Source organism: Castor canadensis, chromosome 11, assembly GCF_047511655.1.
Source record: "Castor canadensis chromosome 11, mCasCan1.hap1v2, whole genome shotgun sequence".
In the NCBI taxonomy this organism is placed as follows: domain Eukaryota; kingdom Metazoa; phylum Chordata; class Mammalia; order Rodentia; family Castoridae; genus Castor; species Castor canadensis.
Window position 1 is genome coordinate 142,274,843 of NC_133396.1, and position 20,065 is coordinate 142,294,907.

At 45.3% G+C, this 20,065-nt stretch overlaps 1 protein-coding gene across 11 annotated transcripts in view; it reads left to right on the top strand.

Annotated features, from left to right (window-relative positions):
- The first annotated feature begins 449 nt into the window (after positions 1-449).
- Enah (ENAH actin regulator) overlaps positions 450-20,065 on the top strand; it is a 139,156-nt gene continuing 119,540 nt past the window's right edge. For 10 of the 11 annotated variants that reach the window (XM_074048862.1, XM_074048867.1, XM_074048870.1 and 7 more), the window contains exon 1: positions 450-550. In XM_074048862.1, coding sequence (XP_073904963.1) covers positions 537-550 — 14 coding nt within the window. In that variant the 5' untranslated portion in view covers positions 450-536. Of the gene's footprint in view, positions 551-10,972; positions 11,192-20,065 lie in introns of those variants that run through there. The other variant, XM_074048863.1, reaches the window with a different exon arrangement.

Below are 20,065 nucleotides of genomic sequence, written 5' to 3' on the forward strand. Positions count from 1 at the left end.
ATTTTTTCTTAATTCTTGGGCATTGTGATTCTTATTTTTGCATATTTTACTACATTTGGTGGGGGAAGATATGGTGATAAGGTGGGAAAAAAGAATGACATGGCCCCGAAGTGTAATTCCTACGCTATTGTGTAAACTATTATTTCCCATCTTACTCCTTAAATGAGTGATCCACTGGGAAGCAGCAGAACTTGGTAAGGAAGACAGAATTGAGAACTGATTGATTTCCATCTTTAGGGAACTGTCCCTAAGCCTTTAAAGTGCCTCTCTTCCCTTCCTCCATGGGGGTGGTTCTAAGGCTCTCCAGCTGGGAACCTGACCCAAGCTGGATGAATTGAAGTACTGGCCCCTGGGCCAGCACTGGGATCAGGCATGGACACACACTCAGCCAATCAGCTTTTCTTAGGTTCCTCCCACCTACAGTTTACTGGGGAGGAGCACGCCCTTCGCTGGTGGCCAGGGAAGAGGTGAGCCAGGAGCTGCTGGCAGCTGCGGTCATAGCTTTGTGATGAAGTCAATCAGACGGAGAGAAGCTAATGCCCAGCGAGAGGTAAGAAGGGAAAGGCAAAGGCCGGGTTTGAGATGCCAGCCACCCTGGCTTTCCTGCTCGGTCTCATGGGGTCACATCACATGAAAGAGAATCAATCCCCTTAGTTCAAGTTGGCTTTCTAGCCCTTGAAACATTTTTTTAAAAAGAGTGATTCATATAGATGTCTTATCCTCTGGCATAGATCACAATATAATTAAGATTTTCAGAGCAGCAGAGAGGGGCTTGGAACCTTCCCGGTGGAAAAGCCCCTTCTGAAGGACTGAGGGGTCCTTCAGGGGTCCTTCAGAAGGCCAGATTTATATGGACATGGAGTATAGTGTGTTCCCAAGACTTCTGCAGACCACTGTACTCAGGTATTTCCAGAGAGTTCCCTGCCCTTTCTCAGCCTCATTCTTCCTTCTTCTTGACCCAGATGTCTGCTTCATTGAGATCTGCTGCCTGAGCTCAGTCCCCTTATTCCCTTCTTGGATCTCATGTAATCCAACTTCATGGCAGTGAATCCGCTGGACTGCTGCCCAGTGCGCATGGAGCCAAGATCTGAAATATCGCTCTCAGATCTGCCTCCTTTCCTCTTCCCTCATCAGAGAAGAGAACTGGCCTTCTTGAACTCTTTTGAGGGATGACCTCAGTGTTGTTTCACATGGAAAGAAGCACAGATCCGCCCCTACTCATGCCTGCTTCTTAGCCATGATGTGTGAACAATGGTCTCTCACAGAAGACCTTGCCAAGGGTTGCTGAGTAGGAGCTGGTTCCTAAGTGCTTACTCCTAAGGAACTCATTAGATGGGTAGGAAAAATCTCTTCCTGATGTCCACCTCTGCCACCCTGAGAGGGGTGATGTCCCCCCACAGACTTGAACTTCAGTACCCTGTGGACCAGCTGAGAGTAGTTCAGAACAGTCAAACTTTACTAAGTATTTCTGGATAACAAAAAGGAAAATAAGCAGAGAAAGAAACCAGAATGTAGGCCACCCAGTATAGTTTACAGCTCTGGCTCATAGCCTCCACAAGTATGGTCTTATGTGCACACAATTTGGTGCCCTTGGAGTTCTTTCCATCTCATCACCCTGACCATCCCTCCCTGTCTTGGATTTCCTGTCTTCTTCTGGAGGAAGAGCTCCAACCCAGCAGTTGTGAGATGGGGTGGGTCACAGCAAAAGTGAACATCTTACAACTGGAGCAAGAGCTTCAACCACAAGGCTGGAGGAATGGCTCAAGTGAGAGAGCACCTGCCTAGCAAGCATGAGGCCCTGAGTTCAAACCCCAGTATCACCAAAGGAAAAAAAAAAAGAAAAAAAAGAAGTTCCAATCACAAATTTCCCCCAGTGTGCAAGAGCCATTGTTCTTCTGAAACATTTATGGGAAGTTCTTGACTTGTACTGGAGTATCAGTTTTGTGGCATTAACAAACTTCCCAATAACTCTGGTGGCCTTAAAACAATAACTATGGGGCTGAGTTTGTAGCTCAGTGGTAGAATGCGTGCTTAATATGATTGAGGCCCTGGGTTTGATCCCTGGGAGCAGCTATATCCAAAACCAAACCAAAACAAAACCCCCAAAACAATAACTTTTTCTCAAGATTGTATGGGCTGACTAGGCAGTCACTTTGGTCTAGGTCACTTCTACCGGGGTTGGAGGATCTAGCATGGCTTCATTCACAACCTATGGATTGACAAGCTCTTGGTCCAGGACCCCAGCTGGAATTACTCCATTCTACTCTATGTGGTCTAAAACTTTCTAGTAAAGCAGACCAGGCTTCTTCACATGGCCATCTCAGGTTTCCAAAGAGCATCCAGAAGCCCTCTACAAGTCTCTGCTTCTGTCACATTTGCTATTGTGCCACTGGCCAAAGCAAGTCACATAGCCAACTTCAGAGTCAGTGTGGGAGAGGTTAGACAAAGGCACAGATATCGACAGGGTCATCATTGTGGCAATTTTCTGTATAAAACCTGCCACAGCTGGGCAGGAGGGAGGGGTAAGGAGAACCGAGAAAAGGGAGGGCGATTATGGGCTTCATAGGGAGCTGCAGTCTCTATTGTCACCCTGGCATCTGTCCTGTTGAGGAGAGCGGGCTGTTGGCACAAGCCCAGCTTGGAACAGCCCAGCATTGGTGGAGTTGCCCATGGCTATATTTGGACTTGTAGAAACATTACTCTCAGAGGGTTCTGCTTTTTGTAAACTGACTCCTATCACTGAAGAAAAATCCCTTACTCCTCCCACCTCACTGAAGAATTCTGTCCTTGTTTAGTTAGACCTGGTCTCCCTCATTAGGGCTCTGAATACTTCTGAATTTGGTTGCCAGCATGGTACGTTCTTTCCTGTCACCCCCTCTGATGATAGAGCTGTCCTCCTGACCATCCACAGCTGGGTCCTGCCTGACCAATTAGAGAACTTATTCACTCTGGCTGTGGTGATTGGTTCGGGATGGCCCTGTGACTCACTCTGAGCCAATCAGAGTCCCTGGAAGTTGGACAACCTGTCCAGCTTTGAGATCACAGTGATGGTGGTAGAGTGTGAAGTTGGGACTATATACAGTGGGAGAAAATTGGTCAAAACACAAAAAAAGGCAAGGATAAGCTGAGCTAAGAGATGGAGATGATGACATTGTTTGAGCCCCTGGATCTAGCTTGCCTGAAGGGCATACTTCAAAGAGATTCTAACACTAGGCTACTTTGAATTGTGTTCTCATTGTAGCCAGAATCCTAACAAAAAGTCTCACCTTGCCCCTAGTCAACTACTCCTTTTTTTTTTTTTTTTGGCAGTAGTGGAGTTTCTCAGGGCCTTCCGATTGCTAAGCAGGTGCTCTCAACTTAAGCCATGCCCCCAGCTCTTTTTGCTTTAGTTATTTTTAGGATAGGGCCTCATAGTTTTCCTGGGGTTAGCCTGGACTTTGCTCTCCTGAGTGGATCACCACCTGAGTAGCTGGGATGGTTGAGATGGGGTCTCACTAACTTTTTGCCCAAGCTGGCCTTGAACTTTGATCCTCCCCATCCCCACCTCCTGAGTAGCTAGGATTAGGGGTGTGAGCCATGACACCTGGCTTGCCAATGATTTTATGCATTTAGATCACCACCCAGATTGCTTCTACTCTTCCTTCCTATGTCTGTCTCCCTACGTGGTCTTAGAACAGTTACTAAGCACTATTGAGTCACACCTGACATAAACTATGAACTTAACTAGTTACATCAGCGTTCAAAATTAAACATACTGTCCAGTGCTTGGGATACCAGGATGGCATGAGGAATCACAGGCCAGCATCCTGGGAATTGCTTCTTAACTTAATTTGGGCCTCATGCAGTAGGCAAAGGATGCCGAGCCAGACGTGGTATTAAACAGGCCTAAAGATATATATAACTCAAATAGAGCAAATCAAGGATCACCCTCTCATTAGTAGTAGGAGAGAAAACAAAGTGGAAAGTAAGAAGGAAAAGCCCAGACTGTGAACTCCTGAAGGAAAATATCATTTGCAAGTGAGAGACGTGGAATAAAACGGAGAATAATGAGATGCTCTGTGAAGTCAGTTTATAAAGGACCCAGAGCAAGAACTGTGCAGAGGAGAGGGACTACCGGCTGCTGGGCAGATGTAAAATGGCACCTGAGGTAGATGAGGAAACCTGAATGGAAGCTTGGATGGTAGAGTTCTTTTCGGGGCCTTTTCCTGAAGTATTGTGACCACAAGCATTGATGACAAAAATGAGGATTTAAATCCTAAAAAAGTCTTTTATAAGACATTAAGTGAAAGCTGGGTGCTAGTGGCTCACGCCTATAATCTAGCTATTCAGGAGGCAGAGATCAGGAGGGTCGAGGTTGGAAGCCAGCCTGAGCAAATAGTTTGTAAGACCCTATCTCAAAAAAATCCAATGCAAAACAGAGCTGGTAGAGTGGTACAAGTGGTACAGTGTCTGGCTAGCAAGTACAAGGTCCTGAGTTCAAACCTCAGCATCACCAAGAAAAAGGCTGTAAGTGAAGAAATTGATGAATTCTCTTCAAAGCATTTGGCATATCTCATCTGATGCTAAGTCTTTTATGTTTGCTTTGCAAACCACCAAAGTTAAAGGCAGTCAGGGCTGCCTCCCTCCCTTATCTATCTGACACCAATTGCAATATTAATAAAGAGAATGTAGACACTTCTAAAATAGCTTTAAAAATCCACATGGGCTCATCCATGTGTGCATATATTCAAGCTCATCAAATTATGTACATTACACTTAGGCAGTAATTTTAAAACAAAAAAACAATGAAACCACTCAGACATGGTAGCACAACCTTGTAACCCCAGCACACTAGGGGAGCTGAGGCAAGGAGGATTACGAGTTCAAGACCAGCCTAGGCTACATAGCACAGCCTTGTTTCAAAAAAACAAACAAAAGCAACAGCAACAAAATCCAACTCCCCAAATAAAGCAAAAAGATCACACACATACACACACACACCACACACAACTTAGCTTCCTTTTATCCCCTCGTATGCAACAAAAAAAAAAGTAGCATTTTCATTGAGCTGGTTTAAGAAACTCTATCCCAACAAGCTCTATGAACTCCTGCTTGTTTCGTGGCTAGAGTGTCCAAGTAGAAGGAGTGAAGAATGAGCGAATGACCACTGGCTACCTGCCAGTTATTCTGGAAATAAAAGTCCAAGCGTTAATTTGGAGATTATTCATTGAACCCCGCATCGTGGAAGGCACAAACCCAGGTCCTGGAGGCCCCACGTCTGCCGAAGGGAAGGGTCTATTCACAGCTTGGTGCAGACAAATGTCTCGATTTACCAGCCATGTCAAGCCTCCATTTTCCTGTGGCGGAATGAGGCATTGTTTTGTTTTTCAATGAGCTAGTTCCATTTTCTATGTGGACCTTGAGGGTTTTTTTTTTTTTTTTTTTTTTTAGTGCTGGGGATGGAACTCAGGCCTTGGCATGCCACACGTCCAGCCTCTCTTCTCTTTTCTAGTCAGAGGAAGTAAAATGAAACAGGTCTTCTGGTGTGGGATTTGGGGCTGGCCCTTCTCGCTTTCTCATTTACTAGCTGTGTGCTTTGGGCAGTCTCTTAGTCTTTCTGTGCCTCAGCTTCTCGAGCAAGATGACTATACTGGTCCCTGCTTTGTGGGAGTGTTGAGGATTATCTGAGTTTCTGAGGGCTTAGCAGGTGAGGCGTCATTCGTGGCCAGCACATCACTTAGCTGTGCTACATTCATTCCTTATGGTTCAGAGACTCAAAGAACATTGCTTTTCTTAAATGTAAAAATGTAAAGCTTGTCTAAGTCAGGTTTCATTTAAAGCAGGAATCCATACAGAAAGGCAGAAAGGGGATAGAAATGAAACTAAATTCTTCCTGTAGCCCCCCCTTTATTATTATTATTATTATTTTTGGCAGTGCTAGAGAATCAGAATTCCTCCAGAATGCTAGGCAAGTGTTGAACCAGCAATGGCTTTATTTTCGATTTGTAGCTCAATTCATTTATTAGTAAATGTGGCAGCAAAGGACTCTGCTTCTTCAAATATAAAATGAGTATAGCACCACCATTTTACATCCTAAAGATAAGTGAGCTAAAGGTAATGGGATTTTTGGAGGCCAAATGAACATAGTATGACTAATAACACAATATGAAATTGTTTTTCTGGTTATTTTAATCGTTTCTTCTGACTAGAGGAAGACCCAACTAGACTTTGACTTTTGAGAGTAAACCCAAGAAAATGAAGATTTGAAGATCATTTTCAAATTAGAATTTGGCCAGGTTATCATGCTTAGCAACAGTTTCAAAGCACGAGATATTTGGGATTTTTAATGAGCTTTTGAAATTTACTTGAAAGGTGGGATAAAAGCTACAAAAGAGGTGGTGTTAGGCAGTGTAAATTAATTTTAGGCAAGCTTGTTCAGGATATATCCTATTGGCAATAGCTTTCTTTTCTGTGGTCGCGAGCCAAAAAATAAGCTGCACTAACTCCTGTTCTGATCTTGTGAGGCAATACCCCAAAGCCAGCTGCCATCTTATCTCAACGTCAGAGAGAACCGCCTGGTCTTCTCAAGCGTGATTACAGTAATGGGATGTGTCAGTATGAAGCAAGAAAGAGGGCAACCACTGTCTATGCCACCTGCCAGATTTTATAAACTGAGTTCAGAATTAGATTATGATGATACTTCCTTTCAATCATTTGCTAAAGCACCATGGTCTAGAATTGGAGCCGTCCTGCCATATTCTTTAATGGCAGCCATGGCTGAGTTGTGTGGAAATGACACATTGCATTTTATAGCATATGATCTCCACTGATTAATGCAACTCCAATACCTCTCCGGCTATGGGGATCTTCTGCCAAGTCTAAACACTGTTGAGCTAAGAAAAGACTCTGGGGAAGAAGAAACGAAATTAACTGAATAAAATCCTAATTTGGAAAGGAGGTAAATGACAAACTGAAGAAAAATGCAAATGGCAGGGAGGCCAAAAGTTTCCTCTAATGTCTCCTGATAATGTTTTAGAGCTGAGATTGCATGTGGGCAGATCAGAGTGAAAGATGAGTAATAAAAATATCCTCAGTCCTATGGAATGTCATGTTATACATTATATTTTCCCCAATCTTGGGGAGACAAAATTACACTGTGTACTAATCAGCACAAAAAAACACAACACTGTTAAACACAAGCAGAAAGTTCACTCCAAATTGCCTTTCCTTCTTCATCCATCCCAAGTAAGTCCAGGGAGAGTCATTTGATTGGGTGGTAGGGGACCGTGCTCCATCCATAGCTCTGCTTTCCTGACTGCTGACAGCATTAGTCATGTACCCTCCTCATGCCCATAAATGGAGGACAAGCCTACCCTGCTGCCCTCAGACCAGTCTGACTTCCACGAGGTCTGTTCCAAGGAACCCTCAGGGCTACACAGACAGGGCTCCTGCATGTTTTCTTCCACTCTCTGAGTGCATTTTGCTAACAGACTATATAGGCCAACTCCTCACGCTGGCTGTGAATGCGGAGGACTTGGAGTGGGTCTCCTACTAAGACAGTGTGTTAGGGTAAGAAATTTTTGTGAAGGAAAGTTGAGGTCCATATACTCGGTGTGAGGAAGAAAGTTGGGGCTGGGTATGTAGCTCAATGGTAGAGCATAGATTTAGCAAGACCCTGGTTTAGATTCCCAACACACACACACACACACACACACACACACACACACACACACAGTGTATTTCTTTTGGTGAATAGTTTCCTCTTTATCTTAAATTAGAGCAATCATTCATTCACTCACTCACTCCTTCATTTATTCAGTTATTCACTTTTGAAATATCTACTTCCCTATGGGTCAGGCATTGGGCTTCCAGCTGGATGACCCTTGTAAGAAAAGAGTTCAATTTTTTTTTTTGAGGCAGAGTATTGCTATATAGCCTACATTGGCCTCAAACTTGCTGTGTAACCCAGGCTGGGCTTGAACTCACAATCCTCCTACCCTAAGTGAGGGTATCACAGGCATGAACCATTTGCTGGCTTTCAAATGATTTTCAACATTCAGCCACGGTTGAATGTTGCAAGGTTCACGAGAGGAGAATCAGCTTTAATTTTTCTGTTGTGATGGACTCTTACTTATGCCATAGGAAATCAGTAGGAGATGGTAGAAGGAGACATGAACCAAATTTGGCAATCCTGGGTTTAAGTTCACTTCTACCACAAAGTCACTGCACAATCATCTTGGCCAAGTTCCTTCATTAACCTCTCTGAGCCTCACATCCTTCTTTCTAAAAATGAATGTCAGACTTACAATTCCTTCCATCTCCAAGGTTCTTTTATTTTAATAGCAACACATTCCACAATGTTTCCTGTTACCAGAACTGGTCTGTGATTTCCTAGTTCAAGTTTCCTTTTTGTCTTCTTTGTTAAACCAAATATGAACAAGAAGCAGTAACATGTTGTCATAAACAACAAATTGCCCTTCCAGAGAATGACCTTTGGGGGTGAGGCCACCCATTGAAATATCTAAATTCAAAGGCACTGGTATGACCAACTTGTGAACTGGCGGGCTGCCATTCAAAAGGATGGAAACGGTTGTAGGTAGCCAAAATTCTTGGCTGGTACATTTTTAATAAACACAGAAAACAAGAATAGCATTTTCCTCCCAGATTGCTTAACTTGGTGCCTGGACCAGTGGAACATTTGCTGTTAGGATAAAGGTGATGGCTATACATGACTAATTTAGCTCAGGACGGATTAACTTCCACAAATGAGAAGTGGGTTATGGAGTCATCTGTAAGGAATTTTTATCCTTGTTTCTTGTCTCTGGCAGGAGATAGCTTAAGTCCGTACAGCAATATCTCCACCCCTTTTGGCCCTTTGTAAGATTTTTCCCTGAAACACAAGTGGATTTACTGTGTCGGTATGGACTAAGGCAAATTGCTGTGACTGCTTTGTGACTGAATATGTCTTACTAATACTGTCTCAAGATGGTTCAATGTGTCTTTATACTTTTTTCAAGAAAGAAGTTCCTCAATTTGACATGCAAACTTTTTAAACTACATTTATTTGAAGACAATGCCCCTTTTAGTAACTGTTTTTTTAGTCATATCTATTACACTAGTGCATCCAGCTGCTTGAGCCCTCTATTTCCCTGCCTCTCCTTGTAATATGGCAACAAGGACACTTGACTGGCAAGGCTGTTTTCTCTCCAGTCCTTGGAGATCCTTGAATAAAATGCTCTCTGTGATGGCAAGCTGTAATTAGATATGTGGGTGGAAATTAGCGTTCTTCAAGTACACCATGTTTAAGGCAGAGGCACCGTGCTCTCTACTACCTGAGGCCACCCTGGTCCTGTGCCATCGCTCCAGGTCACTGGTTCTGCAGGGCTGTTGGTCCGGGACTGCAGCTTTCAAAAACAAAATAACTCTGTGTTGAGCTCTTGCAACAGGAAGCTTTTCATAGCTAAAACTGGGTTATACCATTCTTTTGCAGACAGGACAGGCATTGACCAAGGATAACTAGAATGTGTTTGCTTTTCCTTGGGAAGTGCACATTTTTCCAGCCTTCACAACCAGCATTTGAATCGTACCCCATCTTAAAACAGAACCCCGAAACTTTTGAATGGATTCTGCAGTCATGGCAGGCCCTCCATTTTGGATTAGAGCCTCGGTTAACACAAACCCTGCAGCAGCAAGCAACCTTTTCCATCTCAGTCTTCTCCCCCCTTGGGATGCAGAGGGCTTTAATTTGGTTCAAAATTTCATTAATTACTGGATTTGCTTGGATCCTGGAGCCCCCACAACTATTCATTCTGGCTTTAGACGCCCCCCACCCCCCGCCCCATTTGACTTCGATGCTCGCCTCGCCAGCATTTCCCCTCCAGGTTTTGGAGGAGGCGATGTGCAGACGAGGTGAATGACAGGCAGCATCTGAGCTCCCCCAGCTCGCATCCCTCCCCGCCCCCGGCCGGGATTCCCTTTCTGCCGGTGACGACAGAGGGTTCCAGCGGCCGTCTCCCCTCGGCTCCCGCTGCCCGCGGTCCTGGGGCGGCTGCGCTGGCTCGCTCGCTCCAGGCCGAGCGCTTCCCACCGTCGGCGCTGCGCGGGCCCCCCCGGAGCGCTGGAGCGGGGCGCGGGTCCACCACCTTGACGCGCTCTGGACGCCCCCTGCCCCCCGGTGCGGTCGCGGGGGCCCCCGCCTCCCTCTCCTCGCGCCGCCGCGGGGCTCCGAGGTCCGCGGCCTAGGGGAAGCCGGACCCCGCCGACTGCGGGCGGGGCGGCCCGAGCCGCAGGGGGCGAGGAGGGGGCGGGGCGCCAGGCAACAAAGGGCCGCTGGAGCCACCGCCCCGCCCCCAGCCCCTCCCCCACAGCCCCGGCCCTCCCTCCCCCCGCAGCCCCCTCGCCCCTAGAGGGAGGAGGGCGGAGGGCGGAGGGAAGGGGAGGGGGAGGAGGGAGGGAAGGGGAGGGGGAGGAGGGAGGGGCGAGGAGGGAAGGGGAGGAGGGAGGGGCGAGGAGGGAAGGGGAGGGGAGGAGGGAGGATGAGAACGGGAGGGGCGGGGCGGAGGGGGGCGGGGGAGGAGGAAGGAGGGAGGGGCGAGGAGGGAAGGGGAGGGGAGGAGGGAGGATGAGAACGGGAGGGGCGGGGCGGAGGGGGGCGGGGGAGGAGGGAGGAGGGAGGGGCGAGGAGGGAAGGGGAGGGGAGGAGGGAGGATGAGAACGGGAGGGGCGGGGCGGAGGGGGGCGGGGGAGGAGGGAGGAGGGAGGGGCGAGGAGGGAAGGGGAGGGGAGGAGGGAGGATGAGAACGGGAGGGGCGGGGCGGAGGAGGGCGGGGGAGGAGGGAGGCGCCTGCGCGCTCCCCGCGCCCCGCCCCCGGCGCCCCGCGGCGCTCCCGAGTCTCCTCCCGCGGCTGCAGCAGCTGCGGGTCCCTCTCGGCCTCGGCGGCGCGGCGGGCGGGCGGGCGGACGCGGGCCTGGGGAGCGGGCGGGCGGGCGGCACCTGGAGGGCGGCCGAAGAGGACGAGGACACCCGCGCTGCGGCCCCGCGCCCTCCGCAGTCCCCGTGTCGCCGCGGCCGGCGCGTCGGTCCGCGCGGCGATGGTGTAGCTGCGGCCACCGGAGTGGAGCCCGACCTTCGCCTCGCCGCGCTGCGCCCCTGAGGAGACTCGCTCGGCTCGGCGTCCCGCGCCGGTCACCGCGGCGCCGCCGGCACCATGAGGTGAGGGGCGCGCGGGCGCCGGCCATTGTGCCGCGGAGCCCGACCCGCCGCGGGGCCACGCCAGCCAGCCGGCGCCCGGCCTGCCTTTGTCCCTGCGGTGTCCCCTCCCGACCTGCGGTCCCCGCCGTCTCGTGCGTCCTGCCTGCCACCCCCCACCCCGGGCTCCCCGGGCTCGAACCCGCGCGGGCGCCGTCCGCGGGCTCGTGGAGCGGGCGATGGGGAGGGCCGCGGGCGAGGAGGAGCGCGGGCTGCAGACCGGCAGGTATTTCCCGCGTCGCCGGGGTCCGCGCCGGGCCTCGAGCCCGGGTCCCGGGGAGGAAAAGTTTGGTGGGAGGCCCGGGGCCCGGGGCCCGGCCAGGTGCGCTCTGGGGGGCGGGGGGCGCGCGCGGCGGGGCGGGCGGGCGGGGGTCCCCGGTCCGGGCGCGCGGTGGCGGGAGCGCGGCGTGCGCATTGCCGCAGCCGCCCTGTCCTCGGGTCGATACGACGGAGGCAAAGGGGGTTCAGCTCCCCGGAAAGCGGGGAGTGGACACGAAGAAGCATATGGGGTGATGCGTGTCGTCTCCGCTGCTCCAATTGTGTAGGAGAGCCAACCACGATGCGGCGTGTCATTCCTCGGAGTCCCCCCAGCCTTCCCTAAGCCCGGTCTGTGTCCATAACCCTCTCTGTTCGGATTGGTGCAAGACTTGGTGAGAAATGGGACCTGGTAGACCGAAGCCGGTCCGTTCTGCCTTATCATCCCCGAAGGCCTTGCCTTTAGGTTAAACAATCGTGGATAAAGTCAGTTGCTGGCTTTCCCTCTCCGGGAAGAGATAGTCTTACAGTTCGTTTGGATTTGAGTCTCCTTTGTGTTAAAGATTAATGGCTAACCGTTGCCAAGACCTTTATAACGTAATAATACAACGAGATTTGAATGGTATAATCCACGGATTCCTCCCCTTTGGCAAGAAAATGTCATGTCATCTGAATTCTTCCTCAATTTAAGGAATTCCCATTCTAAACTTGTTTCATGTTTTTTCCTTATCAGAGTTAAAAGCAATCCCATTTTGCTTTTTAATGTATTTTTTGCTATACGGAAGCTTACTGTGCATTTGAATTATTTCTAATTTGATTCCCGGTTACAGACCTGTATTTATGATGGCCTTAAAATTTTGTTTAATGCAGTCCAAGTGTGACTCCTTTTCCTTGGTGATTTCACACGTTATTTTCAAATGTAACGGATCAGTTTAAGAGAAATAATTATGCATACAAGCCAGACACCATAATTAATCCTTGTAAAATACAGCTTCAGAAACTTCAGTTGTATGTTTGTACTTTTTTTTTTTAAATCAATCTACCGATGTCTTTGAAAATTCAAAAGCTAATGAAATATACATAATGTTTTGTCTTATAATGCTATACATTGTTGATTTCTGCTTTAGAGATTTAATGCTGTAGTGGTCTTGCAGATCAGAAGTTAACGGTTTTTCTTAAACTTGGCTAGATTTATCTTAACATTGAAAATGTTAAACAATGGAAATGCAGTATTTAAAAATACAGTCATTAAAGTCTAGTTCAGAGATTGGGAAGGGGGAAAATTAAAGTTTGGGGTCTCAGAAAAGTTTAATCACTGTCACGTACGATGTCAGTCTGTCTCAGATAAATTATGTCTTCAGTTTAAAAGTTCCTTTTCTAGTAAAATGTAACTTCTATTTTCTCTCTCTGTTCCTTAAGTGTGGAGGGGGCGAATCACACTGCTGTTTTTCTAGTAGTATAAATGCAAAACACAATACCTGTGTCTAAAAAGTTTGCTTAAGCAGTCCCTGGTAATTCTTTGTAGGCTACTTTTGAATAATTTAAGAGCAGAAAAAGGATCAGTTTTTCACTTTGAAAGGCACTGGATGACTTGGCAGGTGGTTTGTGCAACTTGGGTCTGCCTAGATTCTGTAAAAGTGGGATGGTGTGGTGTGAGGTAAAAGATTCTCCTGCTGATAGCAGTCTTTGGGATATTTTGGTGCTTAAGCAAGGGCTTTTCATTACTATTGACTAGTTCCACGGTGCTTTCAAGTACTGTAGGACATAAATGTTAGCCTTTAAATACAGTCATTTTTAGTTATGTGAAGGATAGTCCTCGTGTTCCTAAGGCCGTCCACAAGTTGGTCAGAACTCTGACAAAAGGAAGTGATGAATTGTTACAGCATAAGTATTTGTGGTAACATCTCTCAGAAGACTAATTTCAGGACCAGCGTGCTTGCTGAGATATGATGCAGTCTTACTCAAAGGGAACTGAATAACACTTAACATTCCTGAAGCAGTTATAAGGCACTCTGCATACGTAAAATGTGGCTCACGCCTACAATCCTAGCTACTTGGGAGGCTGACATCAGGAGGATTGAGGTTTAAGGCCAGCCTGGGAGTATAGGTCAAGAGACCCCATCTCCAAAACTAACCGGGAGCAAAATGGACTGAAGGTGTGGCTCAAGCAGTAGAGCGTCTGCTTTGCAAGAGCAAAGTCTTTGAGTTCAAACTCCAGTCCTACCCTGGGGGGGGGGGGAAGGCTATATGTAGTTTTGCTTGATAATATTTTTCTTAAAGATGAACATTAAAAAATGAAAAAGTCTGTTACTTACATAGGATAGTGAGAGAGTTGAGACAAAAAAAACTGGTACTTTTAGTATTCCATTGAAGTTTTTGGTCTTATCCCATTTTTCATTTATGTAATGTTTCAAGAGTATAAGATGCTTTTTGACTGAAAGGTGTATGTGTGGTGTGTACACAAGACAGTGTGTATGCCTTTTAAATGATTTCATCTTTTAACATTAGTTGGTGAATTACTCGAAATTTTTAATTTTTTACAGAAAGAAGACCTTGTCTTAGTCTAATGGTTAGAAATAGCTCAGACAATTTTGGATTGGCATTCTTGCATCTATGTTAAATAGTCTAAGGTTGCTCTGACTTTCTCTTGTGAAGAGGCATAGTGGGGTTGTGAGGGCTTGTCCAAGCCACTTACTAAGCACATAGTTTCACTGATACATTTTTGAAAAGTAAAGATAGAGCCAGTTCTTTACTAGGTGGTGAGGATCAAATGATAATAGAAGCTGCTTTGTGTGCTTGTGAGCATTATATAGTTACATCACTGCTCTCTTTTTGAGGCCTCCTATTTTAGGCTGGTTGGGTAAAGTTTTGGGCAGTTTGCTTGTCCTCTGGACCTTATTTAATCAAGGAGGTCAAAAAGGTTACGCTTCGCTTACCTTTTCCACTTGGTGGTGGTTACCTTGTTGATGGCATTTGTGGGCTTGATGGGAAGGAATAACACAATTTATTAATGATAATTTGGGAAGGAATAACATAATTTATTAATGATAATTTGGCACATGGGCCCAGAGACTGGCACTGGAGGTTAGTTCCTGTGGTGCCATCTGTGACCTACTCCAACCTTATTTTATATGTGAGGACTTCCTGTGTGTATATTTAGAGTCTTTGAAGTGCTTCTTATGATTTCACTTATGGTAGTGATAAATTTAATATACATTTTAGAGTGATACAATCAAGAATCAGAAGATCTGGGTTATTATATATACTGACTTGTTAATTGAGCAAATTGGTGAAAATGGAGGTAATCCTGTTATTTCACAGGATTGTAGTATCAAGTGAGCTACCCTTGAAAGGATGCTCTCTGTTCCCATTGACTTTCATTTATACTTGTAGTTTGCTGGATTTATGACTCTCCCACAAAGATTTGTATTATCAGCAGGATCCACATCTTCAGTTTTCTAAATGTCAGTATTGGTATTTATTGAGTAAATCTGTGAAAATTTGCTGAACTTTATATTGCATTCAAGGTTTTGAATACCTTGTTTGCCCAGTTGGAATAAGCAGAATAACTAGGCAGACAACATTTGACTGGTGGAGAAGAAATTGCATGCTGGATTGATGGTTTTGATAATTAGTTGTGTAACTTGTAAAACACAGTCTTTATCAGAGTGTTAGAAAGATTTGGAAAAAGGTGATGTCAATTTTTATACATTTGTTGGGGAGTGAAAGAATACTTAAAACGTTTCTGTGCCAGCTTGAAGTTACTGATCCCTGTTCTGTTTTCTTTTTCCCCCTTTGAAATTTCTGAATGGAAATGAGTGGATGCTGCCCCAAATAAGGGAGGCTTCCCTCCACCTTCTGAGAATTAGCTCCTGACTTTTTCCCTACTTTCCACCCCAGCCATTCCTGTGTGTCTTTGCACACTCTGTATATGTTTTTGCTGTTGCTTTTTTTTGACAGTACTTGGGTTTGAACTCAGGACTTCACACTTGCAAGGCAGGTGCTCTGTCACTTAAGCCACTCCACCAGCTCTGTTTTGTGATGGCTTTTATCAAGATAGGGTCTCTAGAACCATTTGCCCGGGCTAGCTTAGAACTGGGATCCTCCTTATCTCTGCTTCCTCAATAGGTAGGATTATAAGCCTGAGCCACTTGCACCAGGGCTGTTGCATTTTTATACTGTTTTATAATTACCTAATTCTGATTGACCTACTGTTGTAAGTTCCTTGAGAACAGGGCCTGTTTCTTCTCTCTTTCTCTCTCTCTCTCTGGTGGTGCTGGGATTTGAACCCAAGGCCTGTGGCATGCTAGGTGCTGCTCTACCATTGAGCCACATTGCCATCCTAAGGACCTACATTTTTATATTTGTGGTATCAGCAGAATGTTGGCAAATTGGCAAATACTGGTATCCATATAAAAGTTTGACTAGACTGTGGAGTTCTTTTATAGAATCTAATTTACTAACACTAACAATAACATTTTTGGAGTTCCCCTAATGTGCTAGAAGCTGAACTAGGTGCTATATGATGTTCAGTATTTGATAGATAAGTGCTAGTGAAATTATTGAATGAAACAAAGAACAGTATCATAACTACAGGAATGGGTGTTTTGTATTTTTCTCCTTGACAAAGCCCAGAAGTGGCCAGAGAGTCTCTCAGGTCTAACTCCAAAGCTTCTTTTGTAGGATACCTGACTTTATCATTATATCCTGGTTAATAAAAGACCATTATTCTGTTTTTTAGTCTCTTTGGTTAAAGAACTCAAATCTTTTTGAACTTTTGTCTCTCTCTTGGTTTAACTTATTTCTACTCTGTTCAATGCCTGTTTTGTTCTTTCTCTTCTTTCCCTTCTTTCCTTCCTTTTCTTGTGGTCTTTGTACTGGGGTTTGAGCTCAGGGCCTTTGCACTTGCTAGGCAGATGCTCCACCACCTTAACCATGCCCTCAACCCTTTTTTGCTTTAGTTATTTTTTAGATAGAGTCTGGCACTTTTTGTCCTGGGGGCTGGCTTCAGACATAGATCTTCCTTCCTGTGCCTTCAAGCTGAGATCACAAGAGCGCACACCATGTCCAATTTGTTGAGAGGGGATCTTGCTGACTTTTCGCCTAAGCTGGCCTCAAACCTCCTTCCTCCTTGTTTGAGCCTCCCAAGTAGCTGAGATTATAAATGTGCACCACGGCGCCCCCATCTTTTGTCAATGGTTGAAATTTCAGTAATTTGATAGTTGGTGATAGTAATGGAGGGGAAGATTTTAGTTTGCTTAGGCTACTGCCTGACAAAATACTGTAGACTGGGTGTCTTAAACCACAGGGATTTATTCTCTCACAGCTGGAGAGTGGAAGTCTTCTGTCACATTGCCCACATGTTGAGGTCTGGGTGTGTCCTCCTTGCAGAAGGCTACCTTCTCTTTGTCTTCACTTGGTAGAGTGGGAGTGGGAGGGCAGACTGGAGGACTCCTCTTCCTTTCTCTCCGCTTCCTGTGTGGCAGTAATGGGCCTCCAGCATGCTAGGCAGTCTTTCCATTACCTGAACCATACCCCCAGCCCTCTCCTTCTGGTAAAGCCACTATACTGTTGGACTAGGGCCCTGCCTGTATAACTTCACTTAACCACAATTACCTGCCAAAAGCAGTTTTTTCAACTACACTGACCTTATGGGGTAGAACATCAGCATATAAATTGGGAGGACACAGTTCTTCAGTCTATAGCAGAAGCTATCTGTGGTTTTGTTAGCGCATAAACTTTGATGGAAGAAGAGTCACAGGTAGGCTCTATTTATGTAACTGTGGACATCACTGACTAAAGATAAATTGGTTTCTTATATTTTTAGAAATTTCTTTTCATTTTTTACTAGTTTCTGTTTTATAGTGATTTAATAAATTTAGCCTTCATCTTTCTCAGAGTCCTTTTGGTGTGAAGCGGTGTTTGTGTACGTAAGTGGAGAGAAAATTGCATGGTGTAGGGTAAGAGCATAGGCTTCGAAGTTAACTCTAGTTCAAGTTCTAGTTTTGACATTTACTTACTGATTTTTAGTAGGTTGTGAGCATTTTTTCATATCTGAATTTCTTCTGTAGAATGAAGACAATTTCTGCCTTACAGAGTTGTTGGGGAAATTAAATAAAACCCTGGCATAACCCTTGACATGCAAAATGGGCTTGATAAGAATAAATCCCTTACTTCTATGAAGGTTTTAATGTCTCTTAAGTTTATGTTAAGAATGTGAAACACTATGTAAAACGGTGTGGTTGCTTTAGGAAATAATTTGGCAGTTCCTTAGAAATTTAAATACAGATTATGTGATTTAGCAATTTCACTTAGAGACACAAGAGAAATAAAAACATATGTCCCCCTAAACTCTTGTATGCAAATGTTCATTGCATCATAATTCATAATAGCCCCAAAGTGGAAGCAACGCAGATGCCCCTCAGGTGATGAATGGATAATCAATGCGTGGTGCGTCCATACAGTGGAATAATAGTTGGCCCTCAGAAAGAAAGTACTGATACCTGCCAGAGCACGAGTGAAAGTGTTGTTCTAAGAGAAGGTAGCTGACCCTAAAGGCTACATATGTGAGGTTCCATTTGTAAGATATCTGGAACAGACCGTGCTGTACAGATAGGATAGAGTTGCTAGAAGGGAGGGAGGAATGGGAAGTGACTTCTGTTATGTGGGTATGGGCTTTCTTTCTGGATCTAGACAGTGGGGATGGTTGAACAACCTCAAGTATGTATTAAAACCCACTACATTTCACTTAGAAACAGTGAATCTGTGGTATGTGAATTGTATATCAACCCCTCCTACCACCAGTCCTTGAATTACTGTTTGTTTAGCTTGTCACTAGAATAGATAATACCAGGAGAGAATCTAATTTGCTTTTTAGAGTTGTTATTGCTGACATTTTTATTATTTTGGATTAATATTGACATCTTCCAATTCTAAAGAATAGAGATTGAAGATACAACCACTGGGCCTTCCTCAGTAGCGAAACTGGAAGGTGGGAGTGCTGATAAGGAAACCTAGGCAAATTTTGGAGCCCTAGCTTCATGCTAAGTTAGCCATCTCTCTGGTAGCCTTGTAAATGATGACAAAAGCCACCAGTAAAATGTGGTGAAGGCCATCTCTCTGGTAGCCTTGTAAATGATGACAAAAGCCACCAGTAAAATGTGGTGAAGTAAACCTGTCAGAATCTTCAAGAAACTGGAGTCTGTTTAAGATAACTGAGTTTTGTGCTTTGGGAATGAGGTAGCCTTGGTGACATTTTTAAGTGAACTGAGTGCCTTTCCAGTGGTAAAAGCCCTACTGTAGGACATCTGGTCTTGGTTGTCTTGGTCATGTCTGGTGGTGGTGGTATGAATTCAAAACGATTATTTCACTGGGCTTGGGAAGTCCTCTGTACTTTTGTTATCTGTGTTATATTTGATGTTTGGTAGGGGAGAAACTTAATAAGGAACTCTGGAACATAAGTAAAAGAAAAAGAATGGCTCTTTAGGTCAAATCTCAAGGGAGGCCAGGTTGCTTGTTTTTCAGGCCAGTAAAGGGATCTTTCCGTACAGGATTTATGATTATTAAATGTGGTTATTTGAGTGTCCTCTTTGTTCTGCAGTACCGAGACATTCCTTTTCTTTTATTTATTTATAGTCTCCTTAAACTGTATTTGTTGTAGTTTTGAAACTGAACCGATTATTTTCCCCATTATAAAATAGTACAAATTTTAGGAAGTATGGAAAGTATGAAGATACTAAAAACTCAGAGCCAAGCTATGTAGAACTTGAGCACTTTGAAGTATAGCTTTCTAGACCTCCTGTAGTGTATGCAGTCATGAATATGCCTGTGTTACAAGTACAGTGAGACTGCACTATTTGAAAATGGAAATGTACTGTGTGTGTTACAGCTGGCACTTTTTGCAAATAATTCTTGTCACTCAATACAGAGCTATATGATTTTTAATGACGTAGTATTTCATCTCTTTGGGCGGATAGATTTTATTAATCACTTGGGGATGTACTTTTATATTTGTTTCACTACTTTTGTTATAAAAACTCTTATGTGAACATCTTTGTTTATATGTCTTGTGTTCATATATTTAGGGTAAAGTTGCAGAAATAAAATGAAGATAATCTTTCTACCCCTCCTCTCCTTTCCCCTCCCCTCCCCAGCTAACATTTTGCCTTGGCTGGCCTCAAACTGCCGTCCTCCTGATCTTTGCCTCCCAATGTCCACCTCCCAAGAACCTGGGATTATAGGGATGAGCTACTGTGCCCAGTCTCTTCCCTTGAACTTTCTTTTCTGTATTTGATTGGTTCCTCCTAGATTGAACTCCACTTACTTCTGTCCATCTCACTGGCACCATTCAGGTCCAGCATACTGTTAAAACTCACCTGAACCAGTGCCTCCTTGTGCATCCTTGACCCCTGTTCCACTGCAGTCAGTGGAAACCAGATACCGTCCCATCCCCCTGCCCCACCCAGTAGCCTTCTGTAGTATTTTATTCTTGGAATGAAACCTGAATTAGTGAAGGTCCTGTTTGATCTGACTCTGTTGCTAGTTCCCAGCACAGGCCTGTGAGTGTGCAGGAAGCATTGAGGG